The following is a 27,343-nucleotide window of genomic DNA, read 5'->3' on the forward strand; positions in this document are numbered from 1 at the left end:
CCGTAAACTTTACCTGTCCATTATATAATACACATCCCTCGACTTCACCTGCCCATTATATGATACACATCCGTCGACTTCACCTGTCCATTATATGATACACATCCGTCGACTTCACCTGTCCATTATATAATACACATCCCTCGACTTCACCTGTCCATTATATAATACACATCCCTCGACTTCACCTGTCCATTATATAATACACATCCGTCGACTTCACCTGTCCATTATATAATACACATCCCTCGACCTCACCTGCCCATTATATAATACACATCCCTCGACCTCACCTGTCCATTAAATAATACACATCCCTCGACTTCACCTGTCCATTATATAATACACATCCCTCGACTCCACCTGTCCATTATATAATACACATCCCTCGACTCCACCTGTCCATTAAATAATACACATCCCTCGACTTCACCTGTCCATTATATAATACACATCCCTCGACTTCACCTGCCCATTATATGATACACATCCCTCGACTTCACCTGCCCATTATATGATACACATCCCTCGACTTCACCTGTCCATTATATGATACACATCCCTCGACCTCACCTGTCCATTATATGATACACATCCCTCGACTTCACCTGTCCATTATATAATACACATCCCTCGACTTCACCTGTCCATTATATAATACACATCCCTCGACTTCACCTGCCCATTATATAATACACATCCCTCGACTTCACCTGCCCATTATATAATACACATCCCTCGACCTCACCTGTCCATTAAATAATACACATCCCTCGACCTCACCTGTCCATTATATAATACACATCCCTCGACTTCACCTGTCCATTATATAATACACATCCCTCGACTTCACCTGTCCATTAAATAATACACATCCCTCGACTTCACCTGTCCATTAAATAATACACATCCCTCGACTTCACCTGTCCATTAAATAATACACATCCCTCGACTTCACCTGTCCATTAAATAATACACATCCCTCGACTTCACCTGCCCATTAAATAATACACATCACTCGACTTCACCTGCCCATTATATAATACACATCCCTCGACTTCACCTGTCCATTATATAATACACATCCCTCGACTTCACCTGCCCATTAAATAATACACATCCCTCGACTTCACCTGTCCATTATATAATACACATCCCTCGACTTCACCTGTCCATTATATAATACACATCTGTCGACTTCACCTGTCCATTATATAATACACATCCGTCGACTTCACCTGTCCATTATATAATACACATCCCTCGACTTCACCTGTCCATTAAATAATACACATCCCTCGACTTCACCTGCCCATTATATAATACACATCTGTCGACTTCACCTGCCCATTATAGAATACACATCTGTCGACTTCACCTGCCCATTATAGAATACACATCTGTCGACTTCACCTGCCCATTATAGAATACACATCCATCAACCTCACCTGTCCATTATATAATACACATCCCTCGACTTCACCTGCACATTATATAATACACATATACAGGCTGTCACTGTCAGTCCCTGATTCTGGCATGACTGACTTGAGTGATGATTGCACATGGACTGTGTAGTAGAGTGCTGAAGGACTCACCAAGGTGTTTCTGTATTCAGGTGGTAACCTACCTGGCAGGCTGTGGGCTGCAGAGCTGTGTCATGCTCCTGGCTAAAGGATATCCTGACATTGGCTGGAACCCCATAGAGGGAGAGAGATACCTGTCCTTCCTCCGCTTCGCTGTCTTCAGCAACGGTACGTCAGATAGAGAAAGAGACAAAGGGAGAGAGAGAGAGATAAATAGGGAGAGAGGGGCAGAGGCAGAGAGAGAGGGGCAGAGGCAGAGAGAGAGGGACAGAGGCAGAGAGAGGGGCAGAGGCAGAGAGAGGGGCAGAGGCAGGGAGAGAGGGGCAGAGGCAGAGAGAGAGAGGGGCAGAGGCAGAGAGAGAGAGGGGCAGAGGCAGAGAGAGAGAGGGGCAGAGGCAGAGAGAGAGAGGGGCAGAGGCAGAGAGAGAGAGGGGCAGAGAGAGAGAGGGGCAGAGGCAGAGAGAGAGAGGGGCAGAGGCAGAGAGAGAGAGGGGCAGAGGCAGAGAGAGAGAGGGGCAGAGGCAGAGAGAGAGAGGGGCAGAGGCAGAGAGAGAGAGGGCCAGAGGCAGAGAGAGAGAGGGCCAGAGGCAGAGAGAGAGAGGGCCAGAGGCAGAGAGAGAGAGGGCCAGAGGCAGAGAGAGAGAGGGCCAGAGGCAGAGAGAGAGAGGGCCAGAGGCAGAGAGAGAGAGGGCCAGAGGCAGAGAGAGAGAGGGCCAGAGGCAGAGAGAGAGGGCCAGAGGCAGAGAGAGAGGGCCAGAGGCAGAGAGAGAGGGCCAGAGAGAGAGAGAGAGATAGAGCTTTTAAGTCCAGTTACTCTCTGAGGATGAAGTGGATAAACCATTGGTGGTGGATTGGCTGTTTATCTTATTCAATGTAAATTAGTAATGAACCTCTCCCAATCCCTTCCTCTCTCTTCCTCTCTCTTTTCTCTTTCCCTACCTCTCTCCCTTCCTTTTTTCCTAATTGCCGCTCTCCTCCTTTCTCCACCCCTCCCTTCCCCCTCCCTGACTCCATCCCCCCCACCTCCATCCCTCCCTGATTCCTTTTCCCTCCATCCCTCTCTCCCTGCAGGTGAGAGTGTAGAGGAGAACTCTAACACGGTGGTGAAGCTGCTGATCAGGCGTCCGGAGTGTTTTGGTCCCGCCCTGAGGGGAGAGGGGGGCAACGGCCTGCTGGCGGCCATGCTGGAAGCCATTAAGATTTCTGAGGACCCTGCTCTGGACCTGCCCTCTACAGCCGATGGAGAACCTTCTGGGTAATTCAATCTCTCAATCACTCACCATCAGATGACACCTTTATAATTAACATAGGATCATTGAGTAGTGGAAGGAATATGGAAACATTTCAAGGTTGTGTAGGGGGTGCCTACTGGCGGCAGAGAAGTCAGGCGCAGGAGAGCAAAAACGGATTTCCAACGGCGCAGTTTAATAAACAAAACCACCGTAAACAGATCCATACATCAATGGGTAAACAAAACCCGTTGCACACCAGCATAACTGACCAGTTGGTCCTGGTCAGGCCCTGGATGGGAGACCAGATGCTGCTGGAAGTGGTGTTGGAGGGCCAGTAGGAGGCACTCTTTCCTCTGGTCTAAACAAAGATCCCAATGCCCCAGGGCAGTGATTGGGGACACTGCTCTGTGTAGGGTGCAGTCTTTCGGATGGGACGTTAAATGGGTGTCCTGACTCTCTGAGGTCATTAAAGATCCCATGGCACTTATCGTAAGAGTAGGGGTGTTAACCCCGGTGTCCTGGCTAAATTCCCAATCTGGCCCTCAACCATCACGGTCACCTAATAATCCCCAGTTTACAATTGGCTCATTCATCCCCCTCCTCTCCCCTGTAACTATTCCCCAGGTCGTTGCTGCAAATGAGAATGTGTTCTCAGTCAACTTACCTGGTAAAATAACGGATAAATAAATAACGTGCACAAGCACTACAATAAACAATTCCGGGACAAGGACATGGGGGGAACATAGTGTTAAATACACAACATGTAATGATGGAATTGAAACTAGGTGTGTGGGAAGACAAGACAAAACAAATGGAACATTAAAGGTGGGTCGAACGCCGCCCAAACAAGGAGGGACCGACTTCGGCGGAAGTCGTGACAGGTTGAGCTTCAATTCAAGGTTGAGCTTCAATTCAAGGTTGAGCTTTAATTTCAAGGTTGAGCTTCAATTCCAGGTTGAGCTTCAATTCCAGGTCAATTCAAGGTTGAGCTTCAATTCAAGGTTGAGCTTTAATTTCAAGGTTGAGCTTCAATTCAAGGTTGAGCTTCAATTCAAGGTTGAGCTTCAATTCAAGGTTGAGCTTTACTTTCAAGGTTGAGCTTTACTTTCAAGGTTGAGCTTCAATTCAAGGTTGAGCTTCAATTCAAGGTTGAGCTTCAATTCAAGGTTGAGCTTCAATTCAAGGTTGAGCTTCAATTCAAGGTTGAGCTTCTATTCAAGGTTGAGCTTCTATTCAAGGTTGAGCTTCAATTCAAGGTTGAGCTTCAATTCAAGGTTGAGCTTCAATTCAAGGTTGAGCTTCAATTCAAGGTTGAGCTTCAATTCAAGGTTGAGCTTCTATTCAAGGTTGAGCTTCAATTCAAGGTTGAGCTTCAATTCAAGGTTGAGCTTTAATTTCAAGGTTGAGCTTTAATTTCAAGGTTGAGCTTCAATTCAAGGTTGAGCTTCAATTCAAGGTTGAGCTTTAATTCCAGGTTGAGCTTCTATTCAATTATTTTACAAGAAATGCAGATGGATAGGTGTGGTGGAAGTGGAATCTGACAATCTGCTATGGAGCTTTTTAAAACCGTGAGCTTTATTAATTCAGTTAGGGAGGAATTTAGCCGTACATCTAGAGATGACCTTTCAACTCATTAGAAGGGACTTGTTTATCTGTGTCCTAGGTCTGGTGAGGATGAGGAGGAAGAGGTTGCCCACACAGGAAACGCCATCATGTCCTTTTACTCTGCCCTTATTGACCTGCTGGGACGCTGCGCCCCTGAGATGCACGTGAGTGACAACACCTTTTATTCTTTATTTTTTATTATCAAACCTTTATTTATTGATCATAGTCTCATTGAGATACAATCTTGAGATACCTGAGAGAAACAGCATCAAGGTCAATGGGAAAAAAGAAACAACTGTTTAAACATGTCCTGAGTTATCGGACCAACGATGTGTGAGGGCTAATGTTTCTGGTGACCCTGAGGAAGTTTATGGTTTGTTCACAGCTGCAGAAGTCAGATCAGTGCCTCGTCTTTCTCCTGTCTTCTGTCTGTTTGGCATGCTGCCCTTACCCCCCAGATTCATCATCAACATATTATCAGCGACACTTCAGCTCCGTTCACAGTCCTCCATGCACTGTGCTGCTCTCTCTCTCTCTCTCTCTCTCTCTCTCTCTCTCTCTCTCTCTCTCTCTCTCTCTCTCTCTCTCTCTCTCTCTCTCTCTCTCTCACTCCCCCTCTCTCTCTCTCTCTCTCTCACTCCCCCTCTCTCTCTCACTCCCCCTCTCTCTCTCCCTATCTCTCCCTCCTCTCTCTCCCTATCCCTCCCTCTCTCCCTCCTTCTCTCTCTCCCTCCCTCTCTCTCTCCCTATCCCTCCCTCCCTCTCTCTCTCCCTATCCCTCCCCCTCTCTCTCTCTCTCTCCCTCTCTCTCTCTCTCCCTATCCCTCCTTCCTTCTCTCTCCCTATCCCTCTCTCTCTTTCTCTCTCTCTTTCTCTCTCTCTCTCTCTCTCTCACTCTCTCTCCCTATCCCTCCCCCTCTCTCTCTCCCTATCCCTCCCCCCTCTCTCTCCCTATCCCTCCCCCCCTCTCTCTCCCTATCCCTCCCATCTCTCCTGTCCTTCTTCCTCTCCTCCCTCTCTCTCCCCCTCTCTCTCAGTTGATCAACAAGGGTAAAGGCGAGGCATTGCGTATCCGGGCCATCCTGCGCTCCCTGGTTCCTACCACAGACCTGGTGGGCATCATCAGTATACCACTCAAGATGCCCATCGTCAATAAAGGTAGGACCTAATGACTAAAGAGCTCAGATTAAAGTCCTATTTTAACATGTACTGGTTGTATCAAAACATTTGAATCCTAACGTTTAGGTTGATATTTGAATGAGTTGTTGGGAAACATTCCTCTGTTGATTAAGAATGGTGAAGTAACATGTAAACAATGTGATTCTAGTTAGCAAGACCCTGCTGTGTTTTAATGGTAAACACATGTTACACTGTAGTAGAAGGTTCATCTTGTGGAGCCAGAGCTTTTATATCCTATTCCACTCACAGCCACATCTTGGGCTACAACAGAAACCTGTCAGCCGAAACCTGTCAGCAGAGGTAAATGCTCTGACATTTTCCTGGTTGGGTTGTCTGCTTACACCTTGAGGAGTAGGTCTCTACCCATTTCTCAGTCCACGTTTCCACTGAACAAGAAATACTGCAGACTGCAAGGTCTTCGCTTAACCAATTTGTACTTTATCTAAAAGTTGTCATGTTTGGTTATAGTACATGAAGTCGCAGCACGGAAAATGTGTTTGTAGTGGAGTAGTAACTATAGACTTCTTTGGCAAACATTTCTTCATGATAAGTTCTAATGAGAAAGCATACAGTATCTTTCTTATTGAGTGAACTTCTTCTGCCACCCCTCTCCCTCTATAATCTGTTTCCTACAGTGTTTCCTACAGTATTCTCCCAAGAGATCCTTCATTAGACTGTAAATTACTTTTTCAAATGACTTCTCTCTGCTTGTCCTAGTCTGCTCTCCATACACTCAGTGTTTTTTCAGATAACGTGTTTCTTTTCCCAGCGTGTATTAAACCTGGTAGATTATGTTACATCTCATTCTATGTGAAACCTTACTGAGCTCTACACTTCTCCTTTCTTATCTTTCCATTGACACCATGCTGTGTTAGTGGAACGACTTAACTTCCTCTGTCCTCTCACCCCTTCTATAAATCGGTTTATTTTTGTTGCCTCCTCATCCTCTACCTGATCTTCCTCCTCCTCTTCCTCCTCCTCCTCTACCTCCTCTTATACTTGCTCTTCCTCCTCTAACTCCTTTACATCCCCTTCCTCCTCCTCCTCTTCCTCCTCTTCTACCTCCTCCTCATCTTCCTCCTCTACCTCATCTTCCTCCTCCTCTACCTCCTCCATCTCCTCCTCTTCCTCCTATACCCCCTCCTCTATCTCCTCCTCTACCTCCTCCTCTTCCTCCTCTATCTCTTCCTCTACCCCCTCCTCAATCTCCTCCTCTACCTCCTCCTCTTCCTCCTCTACCTCCTCCACTACCTCCTCTATATCATCCTCTATCTCCTCCTCTATCTCCTCCTCTACCTCCTCCTTTGCCTCCTCTACCACCTCATCTTCCTCCTCTATCCCCTCCTCTACCCCCTCCTCTATCTCCTCCTCTACCTCCTCATCTATCTCCTCCTCTACCTCCTCATCTATCTCCTCCTCTACATCCTCCTCTACCTCCTCCTCTTCCTCCTCCTCTACCTCCTCCTCTTCCTCCTCCTCTACCTCCTCCTCTTCCTCCTCCTCTACCTCCTCCTCTATCTCCTCCTCTATCTCCTCCTCTATCTCCTCCTCTATCTCCTCCTCTATCTCCTCCTCTACCTCCTCCTCTATCTCCTCTATCTCCTCCTCTACCTCCTCCTCTATCTCCTCCTCTACCTCCTCCTCTATCTCCCCCTCTTCCTCCTGTACCTACTCCTCCACCCCCAGACGGTAGTGTGACAGAGCCAGACATGTCGGCTAGTTTCTGTCCGGACCACAAGGCCCCCATGGTGTTGTTTCTGGACCGTGTGTACGGCGTGGAGGACCAAAGCTTCCTGCTACACCTGTTGGAGGTGGGCTTCCTGCCTGACCTCCGCGCCTCCGCCTCCCTGGACACGGTGAGTAGGAGAGACAAATCAATCTATCAGTCCTTCAGTCAGTAAACCAGTCAGTGAACCAGTCAGTTACTCAGTGAACCAGTCAGTCTGTCAGTAAACCAGTCAGTCAGTCAGCCAGCCAGTCAGTCAGTGAACCAGTCAGTCAGCCAGTCAGTGAACCAGTCAGCCAGTCAGTGAACCAGTCAGTCAGTGAACCAGTCAGTCAGTCTGTGAACCACTCAGTCAGTCAGTGAACCAGCCAGCAAGTCAGTCAGTGAACCAGTCAGTCAGCCAGTCAGTGAACCAGTCAGTCAGCCAGTCAGTGAACCAGTCAGTCAGTGAACCAGTCAGTCAGTCAGTCAGTGAACCAGTCAGTCAGTCAGTCAGTCAGTCAGTGAACCAGTCAGTCAGTCAGTGAACCAGTCAGTCAGTCAGTGAACCAGTCAGTCAGTCAGTCAGTGAACCAGTCAGTCAGTCAGTCAGTGAACCAGTCAGTCAGTCAGTGAACCAGTCAGTCAGTCAGTGAACCAGTCAGTCAGTCAGCCAGCCAGTCAGTCAGTGAACCAGTCAGTCAGCCAGTCAGTCAGTCTGTGAACCACTCAGTCAGTCTGTGAACCAGCCAGCAAGTCAGTCAGTGAACCAGTCAGTGAACCAGTCAGTCAGTCAGTGAACCAGTCAGTCAGTCAGTGAACCAGTCAGTCAGTCAGTGAACCAGTCAGTCAGTCAGTGAACCAGTCAGTCAGTCAGTGAACCAGTCAGTCAGTCAGTCAGTCAGTCTGTGAACCAGTCAGTCAGTCAGTCAGTCAGTCAGCCAGCCATTCAGTCAGTCAGCCAGCCAGTCAGCCAGTCAGTCAGTCAGTGAACAACTCAGTCAGTCTGTGAACCAGTCAGTCAGTCTGTGAACCAGTCAGTCAGTCAGTCATTCAGTCAGTCAGTCAGCCAGCCAGCCAGTCAGTCAGCCAGTCAGCCAGTCAGTCAGCCAGTCAGTCAGTCAGTCAGCCAGCCAGCCAGTCAGTCAGTGAACCAGTCAGTCAGTCTTTCCTGGACACTGTAGGACTGAGCCTTCGTTCGGTCTGTCGTCAGTCAGTCAGACGATGAGAAAACACAACAAACATTCATATATCAATCACCAATCAATCAATATATGTGTTAATTAATCCTCTCCCCATAGCGTGTACTGACTTCGTGTATGTGTAACAACATGTTTATCAAAATACTCTAATGACGACAATCACAGAGTTGATGAGTTGTTATTTTTACTGGGTAAATATTGACTGCTGCTTCTCCATGTGAATCAAGTTAAATGAGGATCCACCACAACAAACTTCTGTTGGATCTTAGTGCGTGGTCTTTTTTACTCATCATCCTCTGAAAAAGGAGATAAAACTGCTTTCATCCCAGCTCTGTCTTGTCCTGAGGGAGAGGAGTAGTATTCCCCATGCTGGCACGGAGGCTGTAGCAATGGGAGACCATCGCCATGGGACGGACCTCTGTAATTGCATTTACCCATAATCCTTTGGGAGAGAGAGAGAAAGTGATGCTGACAGTTGCCATTTATCTCAATACCTGCTACAACAGTCTGCCTTAGGGGTCATCGTGACCTCAGGGATATTATCTGGCACACAGGGGGAACCAAACAGTCTGCCTTAGGGGTCATCGTGACCTCAGGGATATTATCTGACTCACAGGGGGAACCAAACAGTCTGCCTTAGGGGTCACCGTGACCTCAGGGATATTATCTGACTCACAGGGGGAACCAAACAGTCTGCCTTAGGGGTCATCGTGACCTCAGGGATATTATCTGACTCACAGGGGGAACCAAACAGTCTACCTTAGGGGTCACCGTGGCCTCAGGGATATCATCTGACTCACAGGGGGAACCAAACAGTCTACCTTAGGGGTCACCGTGGCCTCAGGGATATCATCTGACTCACAGGGGGAACCAAACAGTCTGCCTTAGGGGTCACCGTGACCTCAGGGATATCATCTGACTCACAGGGGGAACCAAACAGTCTGCCTTAGATGTCACCGTGACCTCAGGGATATCATCTGACTCACAGGGGGAACCAAACAGTCTGCCTTAGATGTGACCTCAGGGATATTATCTGACTCACAGGGGGAACCAAACAGTCTCTTGATGTATGGTTGTGTACTTCACGTGCTGAGATTCTCTCTAATTGTAAAGGGGTGCGTAACTGGTGGCAGTGAAGTCAGACGCAGGAGAGCAGAACTAGGTAATAGCCGGAGCAGTTTAATTTCAAAACCAACGGCATAAAGAAATACCCAACATGGGTACAAAACCCGACTCGCACCAGTAAACATGTGCACAAGCACTACAAACAAACAATTCCACACAAAGACATGGGGGGAACAGAGGGTTAAATACACAACACTTAATGAGGGAAATGAGAACCAGGTGTGTAGGAAAACAAAACGAAATAAATGGAAAATGGATCGATGATGGCTAGAAGACAGGTGACGCCGACCGCCGAACGCCGCCCGAACAAGGAGAGGAACCGACTTCGGTGGAAGTCGTGACACTAATAGTTGTTTATAGTGGATAGGTGTTGATTACAGTGGTTAGTAGTTGTTGTTTACAGTGGTTAGTAGTTGTTGTTTACAGTGATTAGTAGTTGTTTACAGTGGTTAGTAGTTGTTGTTTACAGTGATTAGTAGTTGTTTACAGTGATTAGTAGTTTACAGTGGGGTGTAGTTGTTTACAGTGGGGTGTAGTTGTTTACAGTGGGGTGTAGTTGTTTACAGTGGGGTGTAGTTGTTTACAGTGGGGTGTAGTTGTTGTTTACAGTGGTTAGTAGTTGTTTACAGTGATTAGTAGTTGTTGTTTAGAGTGATTAGTAGTTGTTGTTTACAGTGGTTAGTAGTTGTTGTTTACAGTGGTTAGTAGTTGTTGTTTACAGTGGTTAGTAGATGTTGTTTACAGTGGTTAGTAGATGTTGTTTACAGTGGTTAGTAGATGTTGTTTACAGTGGTTAGTAGATGTTGTTTACAGTGGTTAGTAGATGTTGTTTACAGTGGTTAGTCGATGTTGTTTACAGTGGTTAGTCGATGTTGTTTACAGTGGTTAGTCGATGTTGTTTACAGTGGTTAGTCGATGTTGTTTACAGTGGTTAGTCGATGTTGTTTACAGTGGTTAGTCGTTGTTGTTTACAGTGGTTAGTCGTTGTTGTTTACAGTGGTTAGTCGTTGTTGTTTACAGTGGTTAGTCGTTGTTGTTTAGAGTGATTAGTAGTTGTTGTTTACAGTGGTTAGTAGATGTTGTTTACAGTGGTTAGTAGATGTTGTTTACAGTGGTTAGTAGATGTTGTTTACAGTGGTTAGTAGATGTTGTTTACAGTGGTTAGTCGATGTTGTTTACAGTGGTTAGTCGATGTTGTTTACAGTGGTTAGTCGATGTTGTTTACAGTGGTTAGTCGTTGTTGTTTACAGTGGTTAGTCGTTGTTGTTTACAGTGGTTAGTCGTTGTTGTTTACAGTGGTTAGTCGTTGTTGTTTACAGTGGTTAGTCGTTGTTGTTTACAGTGGTTAGTCGTTGTTGTTTACAGTGGTTAGTAGATGTTGTTTACAGTGGTTAGTAGATGTTGTTTACAGTGGTTAGTCGATGTTGTTTACAGTGGTTAGTCGATGTTGTTTACAGTGGTTAGTCGATGTTGTTTACAGTGGTTAGTCGATGTTGTTTACAGTGGTTAGTCGTTGTTGTTTACAGTGGTTAGTCGTTGTTGTTTTACAGTGGTTAGTTGGGTTAGTGCTGGGTTAGTGCTAGGTTGGAACACATAATCGCCTGTAGACGTCCAGAACCAGTCCATTACCAGTAGTTTGTGGGCGCTGTCTTGATGCTTTAGGGAGAAACTGAACCATAAATAACCCGACTCAAAGGAATTGAGTCAAGAAATCCAGCCTCTGGTCTGTCCGCTCTCATTCACTCTCATGTAAATTCTGTCCTCTGGCTCTAGGATGTGTTAAGCACCACAGAGACCGCTCTAGCCATGAACAGGTACATCGGTTCGGCCCTGCTTCCCCTGCTGACTAGGTGTGCTGACCAGTTCTCGGGTACGGAGCACTACGCGGCACTCATTGACTCTACGCTCCACACTATCTATCGGCTGTCCAAGGGACGCTCCCTCACCAAGGCCCAAAGAGACTCTATCGAGGAGTGTTTGCTCGCCATCTGCAAGTAAGTATTAATAAAGACTCACACCATGTTATGAACCTCTCAGTCCCCTAAAACCCCTCCGTGTACCTCTAAGGCCGTGCTGATGTCCTGGAGTCTCCTGTAACTATTGGGGTTCCAGTTGTCGACGAATATGTGGTAGCTTTAGGTCAAAGCTAGGGTTGCAAAATTCCATTAATTTTCACAAAATTCACTGGTATTCCAGAATTACTAGTCAGAGTCTTATATTCCAACCTGAGATATCCTCATATTTGACTGTATGTGTCAATCACGTTTCTCTTCCCCTGCTGCCCTACAGACACCTGCGTCCCTCCATGATGCAGCAGCTGCTGAGACGTCTGATGTTTGATGTTCCCTTGTTGACAGAGTACTGCAAGATGCCACTCAGGGTAAGACCCCATCCTCACAGAGTACTGCAAGATGCCACTCAGGGTAAGATCCCATTCTCACAGAGTACTGCAAGATGCCACTCAGGGTAAGATCCCATCCTCACAGAGTACTGCAAGATGCCACTCAGGGTAAGATCCCATTCTCACAAAGTACTGCAAGATGCCACTCAGGGTAAGATCCCATTCTCACAGAGTACTGCAAGATGCCACTCAGGGTAAGATCCCATTCTCACAGAGTACTGCAAGATGCCACTCAGGGTAAGATCCCATTCTCACAAAGTACTGCAAGATGCCACTCAGGGTAAGATCCCATCCTCACAGAGTACTGCAAGATGCCACTCAGGGTAAGACCCCATCCTCACAGAGTACTGCAAGATGCCACTCAGGGTAAGACCCCATCCTCACAGAGTACTGCAAGATGCCACTCAGGGTAAGATCCCATCCTCACAGAGTACTGCAAGATGCCACTCAGGGTAAGACCCCATCCTCACAGAGTACTGCAAGATGCCACTCAGGGTAAGATCCCATTCTCACAGAGTACTGCAAGATGCCACTCAGGGTAAGACCCCATCCTCACAGAGTACTGCAAGATGCCACTCAGGGTAAGACCCCATCCTCACAGAGTACTGCAAGATGCCACTCAGGGTAAGATCCCATTCTCACAAAGTACTGCAAGATGCCACTCAGGGTAAGATCCCATCCTCACAGAGTACTGCAAGATGCCACTCAGGGTAAGACCCCATCCTCACAGAGTACTGCAAGATGCCACTCAGGGTAAGACCCCATCCTCACAGAGTACTGCAAGATGCCACTCAGGGTAAGATCCCATCCTCACAGAGTACTGCAAGATGCCACTCAGGGTAAGACCCCATCCTCACAGAGTACTGCAAGATGCCACTCAGGGTAAGACCCCATCCTCACAGAGTACTGCAAGATGCCACTCAGGGTAAGATCCCATTCTCACAGAGTACTGCAAGATGCCACTCAGGGTAAGATCCCATCCTCACAGAGTACTGCAAGATGCCACTTAGGGTAAGATCCCATCCTCACAGAGTACTGCAAGATGCCACTCAGGGTAAGATCCCATTCTCACAGAGTACTGCAAGATGCCACTCAGGGTAAGATCCCATCCTCACAGAGTACTGCAAGATGCCACTCAGGGTAAGATCCCATTCTCACAGAGTACTGCAAGATGCCACTCAGGGTAAGATCCCATTCTCACAGAGTACTGCAAGATGCCACTCAGGGTAAGATCCCATCCTCACAGAGTACTGCAAGATGCCACTTAGGGTAAGATCCAATACTCACAGAGTACCGTAAGTGGCCTGAGGGTTTGTCAACACTAGTCCCCCCCCCCCCCCCCTTGTTGTTATGGTTGAGAACAGCTCGGTTGACACCCCTTGCCTCCCTCCCTCCTCTCCCTCCCTCCTCTCCCTCCCTCCTCTCCCTCTCTCCCTCCCTCTGCTCACATAAACAAGAAGTCTTCACTTAATCTCTTCATCTCAGTTTCTACTAGTTGTAGTTTCCTGTCTCTCTCTTTCCCCTGGGTGTGGGGGGGGGGGCTGATATACTGTAGGTGTGACCGCTGTCTGATGACACGTCTGTCTCACTCCTAGCTGATAACACGGTATCTAGTACAAGTACATTCCGAGTACATACTGTACCTAGAACATTCATTTAAACAGGAAACAGACGTTTACCTACATGTACGTTCGTTTGCAGAATCTTAACAGGATATTCATTTGAATACTTAATTGGCTTCCAACCGTTTGGAAGAAGACAGGGGTACAAATACCTGAATTTAGAATCAGTGGGAGGGAGATATGTTAACTCTTTTCTGAATTTAGAATCAGTGGGAGGGATATATGTTAACTCTTTTCTGAATTTATTTCCTCCAACTTCTGACCACCCACCACCAAAATGATTCATCTTCATTTCCTCTCATCATCTTACATTCCACTAGTGGCTACCACCTGGAAGGGTTTCTGGGATACTGACCTCTCCTTTGTGTTTCCTCCAGCTGCTGACTGAACACTATGAGCAGAGCTGGAAGTACTACTGTCTTCCCTCAGGGCTGGGGAGCTCCGGCATGGCCTCAGAGGAAGAACTGCTGCTCACCAAGAAACTCTTTTGGGGAATATTCGACTCGCTCTCAACAAAGGTACGGATGATACTGTTATGTGTAATCTACAAACCCTTTGTTCTCCCTCAGGACTGCTTTTACAGTGCCTTCGGGAAAGTATTCAGACCCCTTGACTTTTTCCACATTTTGTTACGTTACAGCATTATTCTAAAATTGATTCATCAATCTACACACAATACCCCATAATTTTGCAAATGTATTAAAAATAAAAAACTGCAATATTACATTTACATAAGTATTCAGACCCCTTACTCAGTACTTTGTTGAATCACCTATGGCAGCTATTACAGCATCGAGTCTTCTAGGGTATGACGCTACAAGCTTGGGCACACCTGTATTTGGGGAGTTTCTCCCATTCTTCTCTGCAGATCCTCTCAAGCTCTGTCAACTTGGATGGGGAGCGTTACTGCACAGCTATTATCAGGTGTCTCCAGAGATCGGGTTCAAGTCTGGACTCTGGCTGGGCCACTCAAGGACATTCAGGAACTTGTCCCGAAGCCACTCCGGCCTTGTCTTGGCTGTGTGCTTAGGGTCGTTGTCCTGTTGGAAGGTGAACCTTCGCCCCAGTCTGAGGTCCTGAGTGCTCTGGAGCAGGTTTTCATCAAGGATCTCTCTGTACTTTGCTCAATTTATCTTTGCCTCGATCCTGACTAGTCTCCCAGTTCCTGCCACTGAAAAACATTCCCAAAGCATGATGCTGCCACCACCATGCTTCACTGTAGGGATGGTGTCAGGTTTCCTCCAGACGTGACACTTGGCATTTAGGCCAAATAGTTCAATCTTGGTTTCATCAGACCAGATAATCTTGTTTCTTATGGTCTGAGAGTCTTTAGATGCCTTTCGGCAAACTCCAAGTGGACTGTCATGTGCCTTTTACTGAAGAGTAGCTTCCGTCTGGCCAGCTCTAGGAAGAGTCTTGGTGTTTCAAAACTTCTTCCATTTAAAAATGATGGGTGCCACTGTGTTCTTGGGGACCATCAATGCTGCAGAAATGTTTTGGTACCCTTCCCCAGATCTGTGCCTCAACACAATCCTGTCTCAGAGGTCTACAGACAATTCCTTCCACCTCATGGCTTGGTTTTTGCTCTGACATGCTCTGTCAACTGTGGGACCTTATATAGACAGGTGTGTTTCTTTCCAAATCATGTCAAATCAATTGAATTCACTACAGGTGGACTCCAATCAAGTTGTAGAAACATCTCAAGGATGATCAATGGAAACAGGATGCACCTGAGCTCAATTTCAAGTCTCATAGCAAAGGGTCTGAATACTTATGTAAATTATGTATTTCTGTTTTAGAGTTTTAATACATTTCCATTCAAATAAAAAAAACTGTTTTTGTTTGTCATTATGGGGTATTGTGTGTAGATTGCTAAGGATTTTTATTTATTTTATACATTTTAGAATAAGGCTGTAACGTAACAAAATGTATAAAAAGTCAAGGAGTCTGAATACTTTCCGAAGGCACTGTGTATAATGCTAATGGAGGCTTAAAGTCTTACGGTACATGCCTATACGTCTGACTGGCTTACATGTAAAAACCATCACAATCTGGAGTTATAGTCCGGAGCCCAACCCGAATCAATTCTTAAAATATCAGGCGAGGGCTGAATTTTTTTTTTTTCATGCCACAAAAGGGCCTGGATCCTGGCAAATAGGTCCCTGCTCAATTTAAGCACTGGGTGTTTTCAGAAACCTGTCTTTCCAGGTTCAGTAACTGTTTTTCTGTTTCCAGGTTCAGTAACTGTTGTTCTGTTTCCAGGTTCAGTAACTGTTGTTCTGTTTCCAGGTTCAGTATCTGTTGTTCTGTTTCCAGGTTCAGTATCTGTTGTTCTGTTTCCAGGTTCAGGAACTGTTGTTCTGTTTCCAGGTTCAGGAACTGTTGTTCTGTTTCCAGGTTCAGTAACTGTTGTTCTGTTTCCAGGTTCAGTAACTGTTGTTCTGTTTCCAGGTTCAGTAACTGTTGTTCTGTTTCCAGGTTCAGTATCTGTTGTTCTGTTTCCAGGTTCAGTATCTGTTGTTCTGTTTCCAGGTTCAGTATCTGTTGTTCTGTTTCCAGGTTCAGTATCTGTTGTTCTGTTTCCAGGTTCAGTATCTGTTGTTCTGTTTCCAGGTTCAGGAACTGTTGTTCTGTTTCCAGGTTCAGGAACTGTTGTTCTGTTTCCAGGTTCAGGAACTGTTGTTCTGTTTCCAGGTTCAGGAACTGTTGTTCTGTTTCCAGGTTCAGGAACTGTTGTTCTGTTTCCAGGTTCAGGAACTGTTGTTCTGTTTCCAGGTTCAGGAACTGTTGTTCTGTTTCCAGGTTCAGGAACTGTTGTTCTGTTTCCAGGTTCAGGAACTGTTGTTCTGTTTCCAGGTTCAGTATCTGTTGTTCTGTTTCCAGGTTCAGTATCTGTTGTTCTGTTTCCAGGTTCAGTATCTGTTGTTCTGTTTCCAGGTTCAGTATCTGTTGTTCTGTTTCCAGGTTCAGTATCTGTTGTTCTGTTTCCAGGTTCAGTATCTGTTGTTCTGTTTCCAGGTTCAGTATCTGTTGTTCTGTTTCCAGGTTCAGTATCTGTTGTTCTGTTTCCAGGTTCAGTATCTGTTGTTCTGTTTCCAGGTTCAGGAACTGTTGTTCTGTTTCCAGGTTCAGGAACTGTTGTTCTGTTTCCAGGTTCAGGAACTGTTGTTCTGTTTCCAGGTTCAGGAACTGTTTTTCTGTTTCCAGGTTCAGTATTTGTTGTTCTGTTTCCAGGTTCAGTATTTGTTGTTCTGTTTCCAGGTTCAGTAACTGTTGTTCTGTTTCCAGATTCAGTATCTGGTTTTCTTTTTCCAGGTTCAGTATCTGTTTGACTGAGGCTTTTATTATGACTGAGGTTTTTTTATCACAAGAGTAAGTGTGTCTCTCTAGGAAGCAGAAGAGAGAGAGAGACTGTGAACGGAGCTAAAGTGTCGCTGAAATATGAATAATTTATGAGAATGTGACAGATCACTGATCTCTGGCTCTGCAGAGTGTTTCTCCTCTCTGTCTGTCTCTGTCTGTCTGTCTGTCTGTCTGTCTGTCTGTCTGTCTGTCTGTCTGTCTGTCTGTCTGTCTGTCTGTCTGTCTGTCTGTCTGTCTGTCTCTCCTCTTTCTCTCTCTCTCTCTCCTCTTTGTCTCTCTCTCCTCTTTCTCTCTCTCTCTCTCCTCTTTGTCTTTCTCTCTCTCTTTGTCTTTCTCTCTCTGTCTTCCTCTCTATTTTTCTCTCTCTCTCTTCTTTGTTATGCTCCCCTCGCTCCCTGCAGGAGCAGACATGTCCTATTTTTACCCAACTACCCATGTCTAAGAGAGCAGGAGATATAATGGCGCCGTAAGGGATGGCTGCTGTTTTTCAGGCCCCTAACCAACTGTGCTATATTGTTTGTTTTTTCACATTGTTCATAACTTATTTTGTACATAAAGTTGCTGCTACCGTCTCTTATGACCAAAAAGAGCTTCTGGACATCAGAATAGCGATTACTCACCTCGAACTGGACAAAGATTTTTTCTTTAATGAGTCCGACGCGAAGGATATACTGCTTTCAGGAGACCAGGCCCAAATCCCCGTCATTCCCATGAAGAAAAGGCAGAGATACAGAGGGAGAAGGTCGGGGTACCTTGTGAGGATTCAGAGGCGAGTGAGTAAATCACCAATACCATCGGTTCTATTGGCCAATGTGCACTGACTGGAGAATTAACTGGATGATCTATGGTCGAGACTATCCTACCAATGGGACGTTAAAAACTGTAATATCTTATGTTTCACCGAGTCGTGGCTGAACGATGACATGGCTAATTTTGAAGGTCGTCTATTTACTACCACAAACCGATGCTGGCACTAAGACCGAACTCAACGAGCTGTATAAGGCCATAAGCAAACAAGAAAATGCTTGTCCAGAAGTGGCACTCCTAGTGGCCAGGGACTTTAATGCAGGCAAACTTAAATCCGTTTTACCTCATTTCTACCAGCATGTCACATGTGCAACCAGAGGAAAAACTTGAGACCACCTTTACTCCACACACAGAGACGTGTACAAAGCTATCCCCCACCCTCCATTTAGCAAATCTGACCATAATTCTATCCTCATGATTCCTGCTTACAAGCAAAAACTAAAGCAGGAAGTACCAGTGACTCGCTTAATACGGAAGTGGTCAGATGATGTGGATGCTACGCTACAGGACTGTTTTGCTAGCACAGACTGGAATATGTTCCGGGATTCATCCAATGGCATTGAGGAGTATACCACCTCAGTCACTGTCTTCATCAATAAGTGCATTGACGACGTCGTCCCCACAGTGACCGTACGTACATATCCCAACCAGAAGCCACGGATTACAGGCAACAGGCGCACCGAACTAAATGCTAGAGATGCCGCTTTCAAGGAGCGGGACACTAATCCGTAAGCTTATAGAAATCCCGCTATGTCCTCAGACAAACCATCAAACAGGCAAAGTGTCAATACAGGACTAAGATTGAATCCTACTACAACGGCTCTGACACTCGTCGGATGTGGCAGGGCTTGCAAACTATTACGGACTACAAAGGGAATCCTAGCCACGAGCTGCCCAGTGACGCAAGCCTACCAGACGAGCTAAATGCCTTTTATGCTCGCTTCGAGGCAAACAACACTGAAGCATGCGTGAGAGCACCAGCTGTTCCAAACGACTGTGTGATCACGCTCTCCGTAGCCGATGTGAGTAAGACCTTTAAACAGGTCAACAGTCACAAGGCTGCTGGGCCAGACCAGACGGATTACCAGGGCATGTCCTCAGAGCATGCGCAGATCAACTGGCAAGTGTCTTCACTGACATTTTCAACCTCTCCCTGACCAAATCTGTAATACCTACATGTTTCAAGCAGACCACCTTAGTCCCTGTGCCCAAGAATGTGAAGATAACCTGCCTAAATGACTACCACCCCGTAGCACTCATGTCAGGACCTATATACTAGGTGGTGACAGAGGAAGGCCCAAAAGAATTGTCAAAGACTCCAGTCACCCAAGTCAAAGACTGTTCTCTCTGCTACCGCATGGCAAGCGGTACCGGAGCTCCAAGTCTAGGTCCAAAAGGCTCTTTAACAGATTCTACCCCCAAGCCATAAGACTGCTGAACAATTAATCAAATGTCCACCCGGACTATTTAAATTGACCCCCCCCCCCCCCCCCCCCCCCCCCTTTGTTTTTACACTGCTTCTACTTGCTGTTTATTATCTATGCGTAGTCACTTTACCCCTACCTACATGTACAAATTACCTCGACTAACCTGTGCCCCCGCACATTGACTCGGTAGCAGTACCCCCTGTATATAGCTTAGTTATCTTCTTACGGCTGAAATCCTGTTAACGGGATCGATTTGACAACAGCCAGTGAAAGTGCAGGGCGCCATTAAAATTCCTCAAACATACAAGTATTATACACCATTTTAAAGATCAACTTGTTGTTAATCCCACCACAGTGTCCGATTTCAAAAAGGCTTTACGACGAAAGCACACCATGCAATTATGTTAGGTCAGTGCCTAGTCACAAAAAAATACATTTTTCCAGCCAAAGAGAGGAGTCACGAAAAACAGGAATAGAGATAAAATTAATCACTAACCTTTGATGATCTTCATCAGATGGCACTTATAGGACTTCATGTTACACAATACATGTATGTTTTGTTCAATAAAGTTCATATTTATATCCAAAAATCTCAGTTTACATTGGCGCGTTATGTTCAGTAATGTTTTGCTTCCAACACATCTGGTGATTTTGCAGAGAGCCACATCAATTTACAGAAATACTCATCATAAATGTTGATGAAAATACAAGTGTTATGCATGGAATTAAATATATACTTCTCCTTAATGCAACCGCTGTGTCAGATTTCAAAAAAGCTTTACAGCGAAAGCACACCATGGAATAATCTGAGTACAGCGCTCCCCTCACCCACTGTCTCCCCCTGTCTCTGTTTTCTCCCCTCTGTCTTCCCCATACAGAAGTTTGACTCTGACCTGTTCAAGACTGCCATGGCCTGTCTGAGTGCCATTGCTGGGGCATTACCACCTGACTATATGGATGCCAGCCCCGGTGTCACCCTGGAGAAGCAGTTATCAGTGGACGCACACGGCAACTTCGACCCCAAACCCATCAACACTGCCAAGTGAGTGGCCTGGGACAGAGAAAGAGGTTTTGACATTTAATAGGTGTTATTGAACCCCTTGCATAGTGAATTACCCTAATTAGCACACAATTAGCAGACCCTGCACACCACGGGGCGGCAGGGTAGCCTAGTGGTTAGAGCGTTGGGGTTGTAACCGAAAGGTTGCAAGTTCGAATCCTTGAGGTGACAAGGTACAAATCTGTTGTTCTGCCCCTGAACAAGGCAGTTAAAACTTCTTATGGCTGGGATCCCATTAACGGGATCGATATGACAACAGCCAGTGAAAGTGCAGGGCGCCAAATTCAAAACAACAGAAATCTCATAATAAAATTCCTCTGACATACAAGTATTTTACACCATTTTAAAGATAAACTTGTTGTTAATCCCACCACAGTGTCTGATTTCAAAAAGGCGAAAAGGACAACATATCATTATGTTAGGTCAGCACCTATTCACAGAAAAACACAGCCATTTTTCCAGACAAAGAGAGGAGTCACAAAAATCAGAAATAGAGATAAAATGAATCACTAACCTTTGATGATCTTCATCAGATGACACTCATAGTGTTACACAATACATGTATGTTTTGTTCGATAAAGTTCATATTTATATCCAAAAATCGCAGTTTACATTGGCGCATAATGTTCAGTAATGTTTTGCTACCAAAACATCCGGTGATTTTGCAGAGAGCCACATCAATTTACAGAAATACTCATAATAAACATTGATAAAAGATACAAGTATTATACATGGAACTTTAGATAAACCTCTCCTTAATGCAACCGCTGTGTCAGATTTTAAACTTTACGGAAAAAGCACACCATGCTATAATCTGAGTACAGCGCTCAGAGCCCAAACAAGCCATGAAGATATCCACCATGTTGTGGAGTCAACAGATGTCAGAATAGCATAATAAATATTCACTTACCTTTGATGATCTTCATCAGAATGCACTCCCAGGAATCCCAGTTCCACAATAAATGTTTGATTTGTTCCATAAAGTCCATCATTTATGTCCAAATACCTCCTTTTTGTTCGCGCGTTCAGTACACAATCCAAACTCACGACGCGCGGGCAAGTCCATGCGAAAGTTCAGATGAAAAGTCATATTACAGTACGTAGAAACATGTCAAACGAAGTATTGAATCAATCTTTAGGATGTTTTTAACATAAATCTTCAATAATGTTCCAACCGGAGAATTCCTTTGTCTTCAGAAATGCAATGGAACTCAAGCTAACTCTCTCACGTGAACACGCCTGGTCAGCTCATGGCACTTTGCCAGACCCATGACTCAAAGAGCCCTCATTCCCCCCTCCTTCACAGTAGAAGCATCAAACAATGTTCTAAAGACTGTTGACATCTAGTGGAAGCCTTAGGAAGTGCAATATGACCAATATCCCACTCTATATTCGATATGCGATGAGTTGAAAGCCTACAAACCTCAGATTTCCCACTTCCTGGTTGGATTTTTTCTCAGGTTTTTGCCTGCCATATGAGTTCTGTACTCACAGACATCATTCAAACAGTTTTAGAAACTTCAGAGTGTTTTCTATCCAAATATACTAATAATATGCATATATTAGCAACTGGTTCTGAGTAGCAGGCAGTTTACTCTGGGCACCTTATTCATCCAAGCTACTCAATACTGCCCCCAGCCATAAGAAGTTATTAACCCACTGTTCCTAGGCCGTCATTGAAAAAAATAATTTGTTCTTAACTGACTTGCCTAGTTAAATAAAGTTCAAATAAAAATATATAAAAAAAGGTCAGGATCCACAGAACACACAGCCTCATTACAACACCATGTACTAAAAGATGGGAGCAGAGGGAGACTAGCCCTACTGCACTAGATGTATAGGTTGTATTAAAATGAAGGACTAACATTCATGTATGTCCTCTCCTTCTTTCTAGTATGTCCCTTCCAGAGAAACTGGACTACATCGCCAACAAGTTTGCAGAGCATTCGCACGTCAAATGGTCCTCAGAGAAGGTACTGTAACCCCAACAACTAGGTTCAAACGCTGCCTTTCCTGTGTAAGAGTCTGAATGTAAGGTCTTTACATGGCCTAACTCCTAGACTAGCATGGCCTAACTCCTAGACTAACATGGCCTAACTCCTAGACTAACATGGCCTAACTCCTAGACTAACATGGCCTAACTCCTAGACTAACGTGGCCTAACTCCTAGACTAACATGACCTAACTCCTAGACTAGCATGGCCTAACTCCTAGACTAACATGGCCTAACTCCTAGACTAACATGGCCTAACTCCTAGACTAACATCAAATCAAATGTATTTATATGGCCCTTCTTACATCAGCTGATATCTCAAAGTGCTGTACAGAAACCCAGCCTAAAACCCCAAACAGGTGTAGAAGCATGGTGGCTAGGAAAAACTCCCTAGAAAGGCCAAAACCTAGGAAGAAACCTTGAGAGGAACCAGGCTATGAGGAGGGGCCAGTCCTCTTCTGACTGTGCCGGGTGGAGATTATAGCAGAACATGGCCAAGATGTTCAAATGTTCATAAATGACCAGCATGGTCAAATAATAATAATCACAGTAGGTGTCGAGGGTGCAACAGGTCAGCACCTCAGGAGTAAATGTCAGTTGGCTTTTCATAGCCGATCATTGAGAGTATCTCCTGCTCCTGCTGTCTCTAGAGAGTTGAAAACAGCAGGTCTAGGACAGGTAGCACGTCCGGTGAAGAGGTCAGGGTTCCATAGCCGCAGGCAGAACAGTTGAAACTGGAAGAAACTGGAGAAATAAAGAAAGAGAGAATTAGAGAAAGCATACTTAAATTCACACAGGACACTGGATAAATACTCCAGATATAACAGACTGACCCTAGCCCCCCGACACAAACTACTGCAGCATAAATACTGGAGGCTGAGACAGGAGGGGTCAGGAGACACTGTGGCCCCATCCGATGATACCCCCGGACAGGGCCAAACAGGAAGGGTATCACCCCACCCACTTTGCCAAAGCACAGCCCCTACACCGCTAGAGGGATATCTTCAACCACCAACTTACCATCCTGAGACAAGGCCGAGTATAGCCCACAAAGATCTCCGCCACGGCACAACCCAAGGGGGGGGGCGCCAACCCAGACAGGAAGACCACATCAGTGACTCAACCTACTCAAGTCACACACCCCTCCTAGGGACGGCATGAAAGAGCACCAGTAAGCCAGTGACTAATAGGGTTAGAGGCAGAGAATCCCAGTGGAGAGAGGGGAACCGGCCAGGCAGAGACAGCAAGGGCGGTTCGTTGCTCCAGAGCCTTTCCGTTCACCTTCACACTCCTGGGCCAGACTACACTCAATCATAGGACCTACTGAAGAGATGAGTCTTCAATAAAGACTTAAAGGTTGAGACCGAGTCTGCGTCTCTCACATGGGTAGGCAGACCATTCCATAAAAATGGAGCTCTATAGGAGAAAGCCCTGCCTCCAGCTGTTTGCTTAGAAATTCTAGGGACAATTAGGAGGCCTGCGTCTTGTGACCGTAGCGTACGTGTAGGTATGTACGGCAGGACCAAATCGGAAAGATAGGTAGGAGCAAGCCCATGTAATGCTTTGTAGGTTAGCAGTAAAACCTTGAAATCAGCCCTTGCCTTAACAGGAAGCCAGTGTAGGGAGGCTAGCACTGGAGTAATATGATCAAATTTTTTGGTTCTAGTCAGGATTCTAGCAGCCGTATTTAGCACTATCTGAAGTGTATTTAGTGCTTTATCCGGGTAGCAGGAAAGTAGTGCATTGCAGTAGTCTAACCTAGAAGTAACAAAAGCATGGCCTAACTCCTAGACTAACATGGCCTAACTTTTGGACTAACACAGCCTAACTCCTGGACTAACATGGCCTAACTCCTGGACTAACATGGCCTAACTCCTGGACTAACATGGCCTAACTCCTGGACTAACATGGCCTTACTCCTGGACTAACATGGCCTTACTCCTGGACTAACACGGCCTAACTCCTGGACTAACACGGCCTTACTCCTGGACTAACACGGCCTTACTCCTGGACTAACACGGCCTTACTCCTGGACTAACACGGCCTTACTCCTGGACTAACACGGCCTTACTCCTGGACTAACACGGCCTTACTCCTGGACTAACACGGCCTTACTCCTGGACTAACACGGCCTTACTCCTGGACTAACACGGCCTTACTCCTGGACTAACACGGCCTTACTCCTGGACTAACACGGCCTTACTCCTGGACTAACAAGGCCTTACTCCTGGACTAACACGGCCTTACTCCTGGACTAACACGGCCTTACTCCTGGACTAACACGGCCTTACTCCTGGACTAACACGGCCTTACTCCTGGACTAACACGGCCTTACTCCTGGACTAACACAGGCTTACTCCTGGACTAACATGGCCTTACTCCTGGACTAACATGGTTTAACTCTTGATCTCCAGGTGACAGCGGGATGGAAAATGGGAGAGTGCGTAGATGATGATGCCAAAACTCACCCTCTGCTGAAGCCTTACAAGTCACTGAGTGAGAAGGTACTGTTGATACTATAACCCTAATCTGTCACTCAGTTAGAATGTAATGTTGATACTATAAACCTAATCTGTCACTCAGTTAGAATGTAATGATGATACTATAAACCTAATCTGTCACTCAGTTAGAATGTAATGTTGACATTAGACCCCTAATCTGTCACTCAGTGTGAAGGTAATGTTGATACTATAAACCTAATCTGTCACTCAGTTAGAATGTAATGTTGATACTATAACCCTAATCTGTCACTCAGTTAGAATGTAATGATGATACTATAACCCTAATCTGTCACTCAGTTAGAATGTAATGTTGATACTATAAACCTAATCTGTCACTCAGTTAGAATGTAATGTTGACATTAGACCCCTAATCTGTCACTCAGTGTGAAGGTAATGTTGATACTATAAACCTAATCTGTCACTGGCTTAGAATGTAATGATGATACTATAACCCTAATCTGTCACTCAGTTAGAATGTAATGTTGATACTATAAACCTAATCTGTCACTCAGTTAGAATGTAATGTTGACATTAGACCCCTAATCTGTCACTCAATGTGAAGGTACTGTTGATACTATAACGCGAATCTCAGAATCCAGAAACACATTTTCTCTGCAGTAGCTACTGTAGCTAGCTAACAATCTGTCACGAGAGACTGATTGAAAGGGTAATTTACTGTACATTGTGTGCCTGTGTCTGTGTTTGTAGGAGAGGGAGACGTACCGCTGGCCAGTGAAGGAGTCTCTAAAGAGTATGTTAGCTATGGGCTGGAACATGGAGAGGACCAAAGAGGGAGAGGCCATGTTCATCGAGAAACAAAGCAAGATCTCAGAGTCCACTCAGGTAGTGTGTTTGTGTATATATACTGTACGTTGAATGGCTAACATTTCCCACATCAATACACCATATCACCGATTTAATTTAACGATTCACTCTATTATCTTTTAATGTTGACAGGATAACGATAACGAATTCATCCCGGAACCACCATTGGATCTGAACAATATTACTCTATCCAGAGAGTTGCAGGTTGTTGTCATGGAACAATTGCTATGTTTTTATATTGTGGTTATTGAACAATGTTCTCCATAATGTTTTACCCTCTATCAAGTCATGATACTATATAATGTAATATGACATCACATCCGATGTCATGTTACTAAGCAGGTACAGTGTGCTGTGGGCCATGGGCGGTGCTCTGCACTCCACACCAGACGTGGGTTCACATGCTATTGGAATTTGTTATGCTTTGTTTGAGGCTACCTTTTTTCAATGAGACAAATAGAAAAAGTCCCAAAAAGTACTAACCCCACCCGCCTGCTAATCCAGGAAGGCTAAAGCAAACTCTCAGAAGTATTTGGAAGATTTAAAATAGTATTGGAACTCAGGTCTGCTGGAGTGCGGGGTTTCCCAAACTCGGTCCTGGGCCCCTTTCCCAGGTGCATGTTGTGTTTTTTTGCCCATAGCACTACACAGCTGATTCAAATAACAACTCATCAAGCTTTGGCTATTTGATTCAGCTGTGGACTGAGTTTGGGAAACCCTGCCTGTAGTAGCTTCATCGTGACACATCCAAAGCACTGACTGTTTTCATGTCCATGTGTGTGTGTGTTCCCCCTGTAGGGGATGGTGGAGGTCGTAGCAGAGAACTACCACAACATCTGGGCCAAGAAGAAGAAAGCTGAGCTGAACAGTAAAGGTGTGTAGTTAACCACCAGGCCCGTCATCCCTTGTAATCACACAGGAATAATGCATGCTAAATGTGCGTGGGAAGTGTATGTTAAAGTTTATGTAAGATGTAGGTATACGTAATATATATATATATATATATATACACCTTAGCCGAATACATTTAAACTCAGTTTTTCACAAATCCTGACATTTAATCCTAGTAAAAATGCCCTGTCTTAGGTCAGTTAGGATCACCACTTTATTTTAAGACTGTGAAATGTCAGAATAATAGTAGAGAGAATTATTTATTTCAGCTTTTATTTCTTTCATCACATTCCCAGTGGGTCAGAAGTTTAAATACACTCAATTAGTATTTGGTAGCATTGCCTTTAAATTGTTTAACTTGGGTCAAACGTCTCGGGTAGCCTTCCACAAGCTTCCCACAATAAGTTGGGTGAATTTTGGCCCATTCCTCCTGACTGAACTGGTGTAACTGAGTCAGGTTTGTAGGCCTCCTTACTCGCACACACTTTTTCAGTTCTGCCCACAAATGTTCTATATTGATTGAGGTCAGGGCTTTGTGATGGCTACTCCAATAACTTGACTTTGTTGTCCTTAAGCCATTTTGCAACAACTTTGGAAGTATGCTTGGGGTCATTGTCCAATGGTTGGGATGGTGTTCTTCGGCTTGCAAGCCACCCCCTTTTTCCTCCAACCATAACGATGATCATTATGGCCAAACAGTTCTATTTTTGTTTCATCAGACCAGAGGACATTTCTCCAAAAAGTGCGATCTTTGTCCCCATGTGCAGTTGCAAACCGTAGTCTGGCTTTTTTATGGCGGTTTTGGAGCAGTGGCTTCTT

The 27,343-nt window shown here is 45.3% G+C and overlaps 1 protein-coding gene across 1 annotated transcript in view; it reads left to right on the forward strand.

The window, feature by feature from the left end:
- The first annotated feature begins 1,555 nt into the window (after positions 1-1,555).
- LOC120039756 (ryanodine receptor 3-like) overlaps positions 1,556-27,343 on the forward strand; it is an 82,532-nt gene continuing 56,744 nt past the window's right edge. The window contains exons 1-14 of the mRNA XM_038985142.1: positions 1,556-1,754; positions 2,658-2,841; positions 4,482-4,587; positions 5,461-5,581; positions 7,289-7,458; positions 11,408-11,628; positions 11,924-12,014; positions 14,035-14,175; positions 20,133-20,296; positions 22,209-22,287; positions 24,722-24,811; positions 25,517-25,654; positions 25,766-25,837; positions 26,432-26,507. Of these exons, the coding sequence (XP_038841070.1) occupies positions 1,556-1,754; positions 2,658-2,841; positions 4,482-4,587; positions 5,461-5,581; positions 7,289-7,458; positions 11,408-11,628; positions 11,924-12,014; positions 14,035-14,175; positions 20,133-20,296; positions 22,209-22,287; positions 24,722-24,811; positions 25,517-25,654; positions 25,766-25,837; positions 26,432-26,507 (1,852 nt within the window). The remainder of the gene's footprint in view (positions 1,755-2,657; positions 2,842-4,481; positions 4,588-5,460; positions 5,582-7,288; positions 7,459-11,407; positions 11,629-11,923; positions 12,015-14,034; positions 14,176-20,132; positions 20,297-22,208; positions 22,288-24,721; positions 24,812-25,516; positions 25,655-25,765; positions 25,838-26,431; positions 26,508-27,343) is intronic.

The sequence above is a fragment of the Salvelinus namaycush genome, unplaced genomic scaffold (genome assembly GCF_016432855.1).
Source record: "Salvelinus namaycush isolate Seneca unplaced genomic scaffold, SaNama_1.0 Scaffold298, whole genome shotgun sequence".
NCBI lineage: Eukaryota > Metazoa > Chordata > Actinopteri > Salmoniformes > Salmonidae > Salvelinus > Salvelinus namaycush.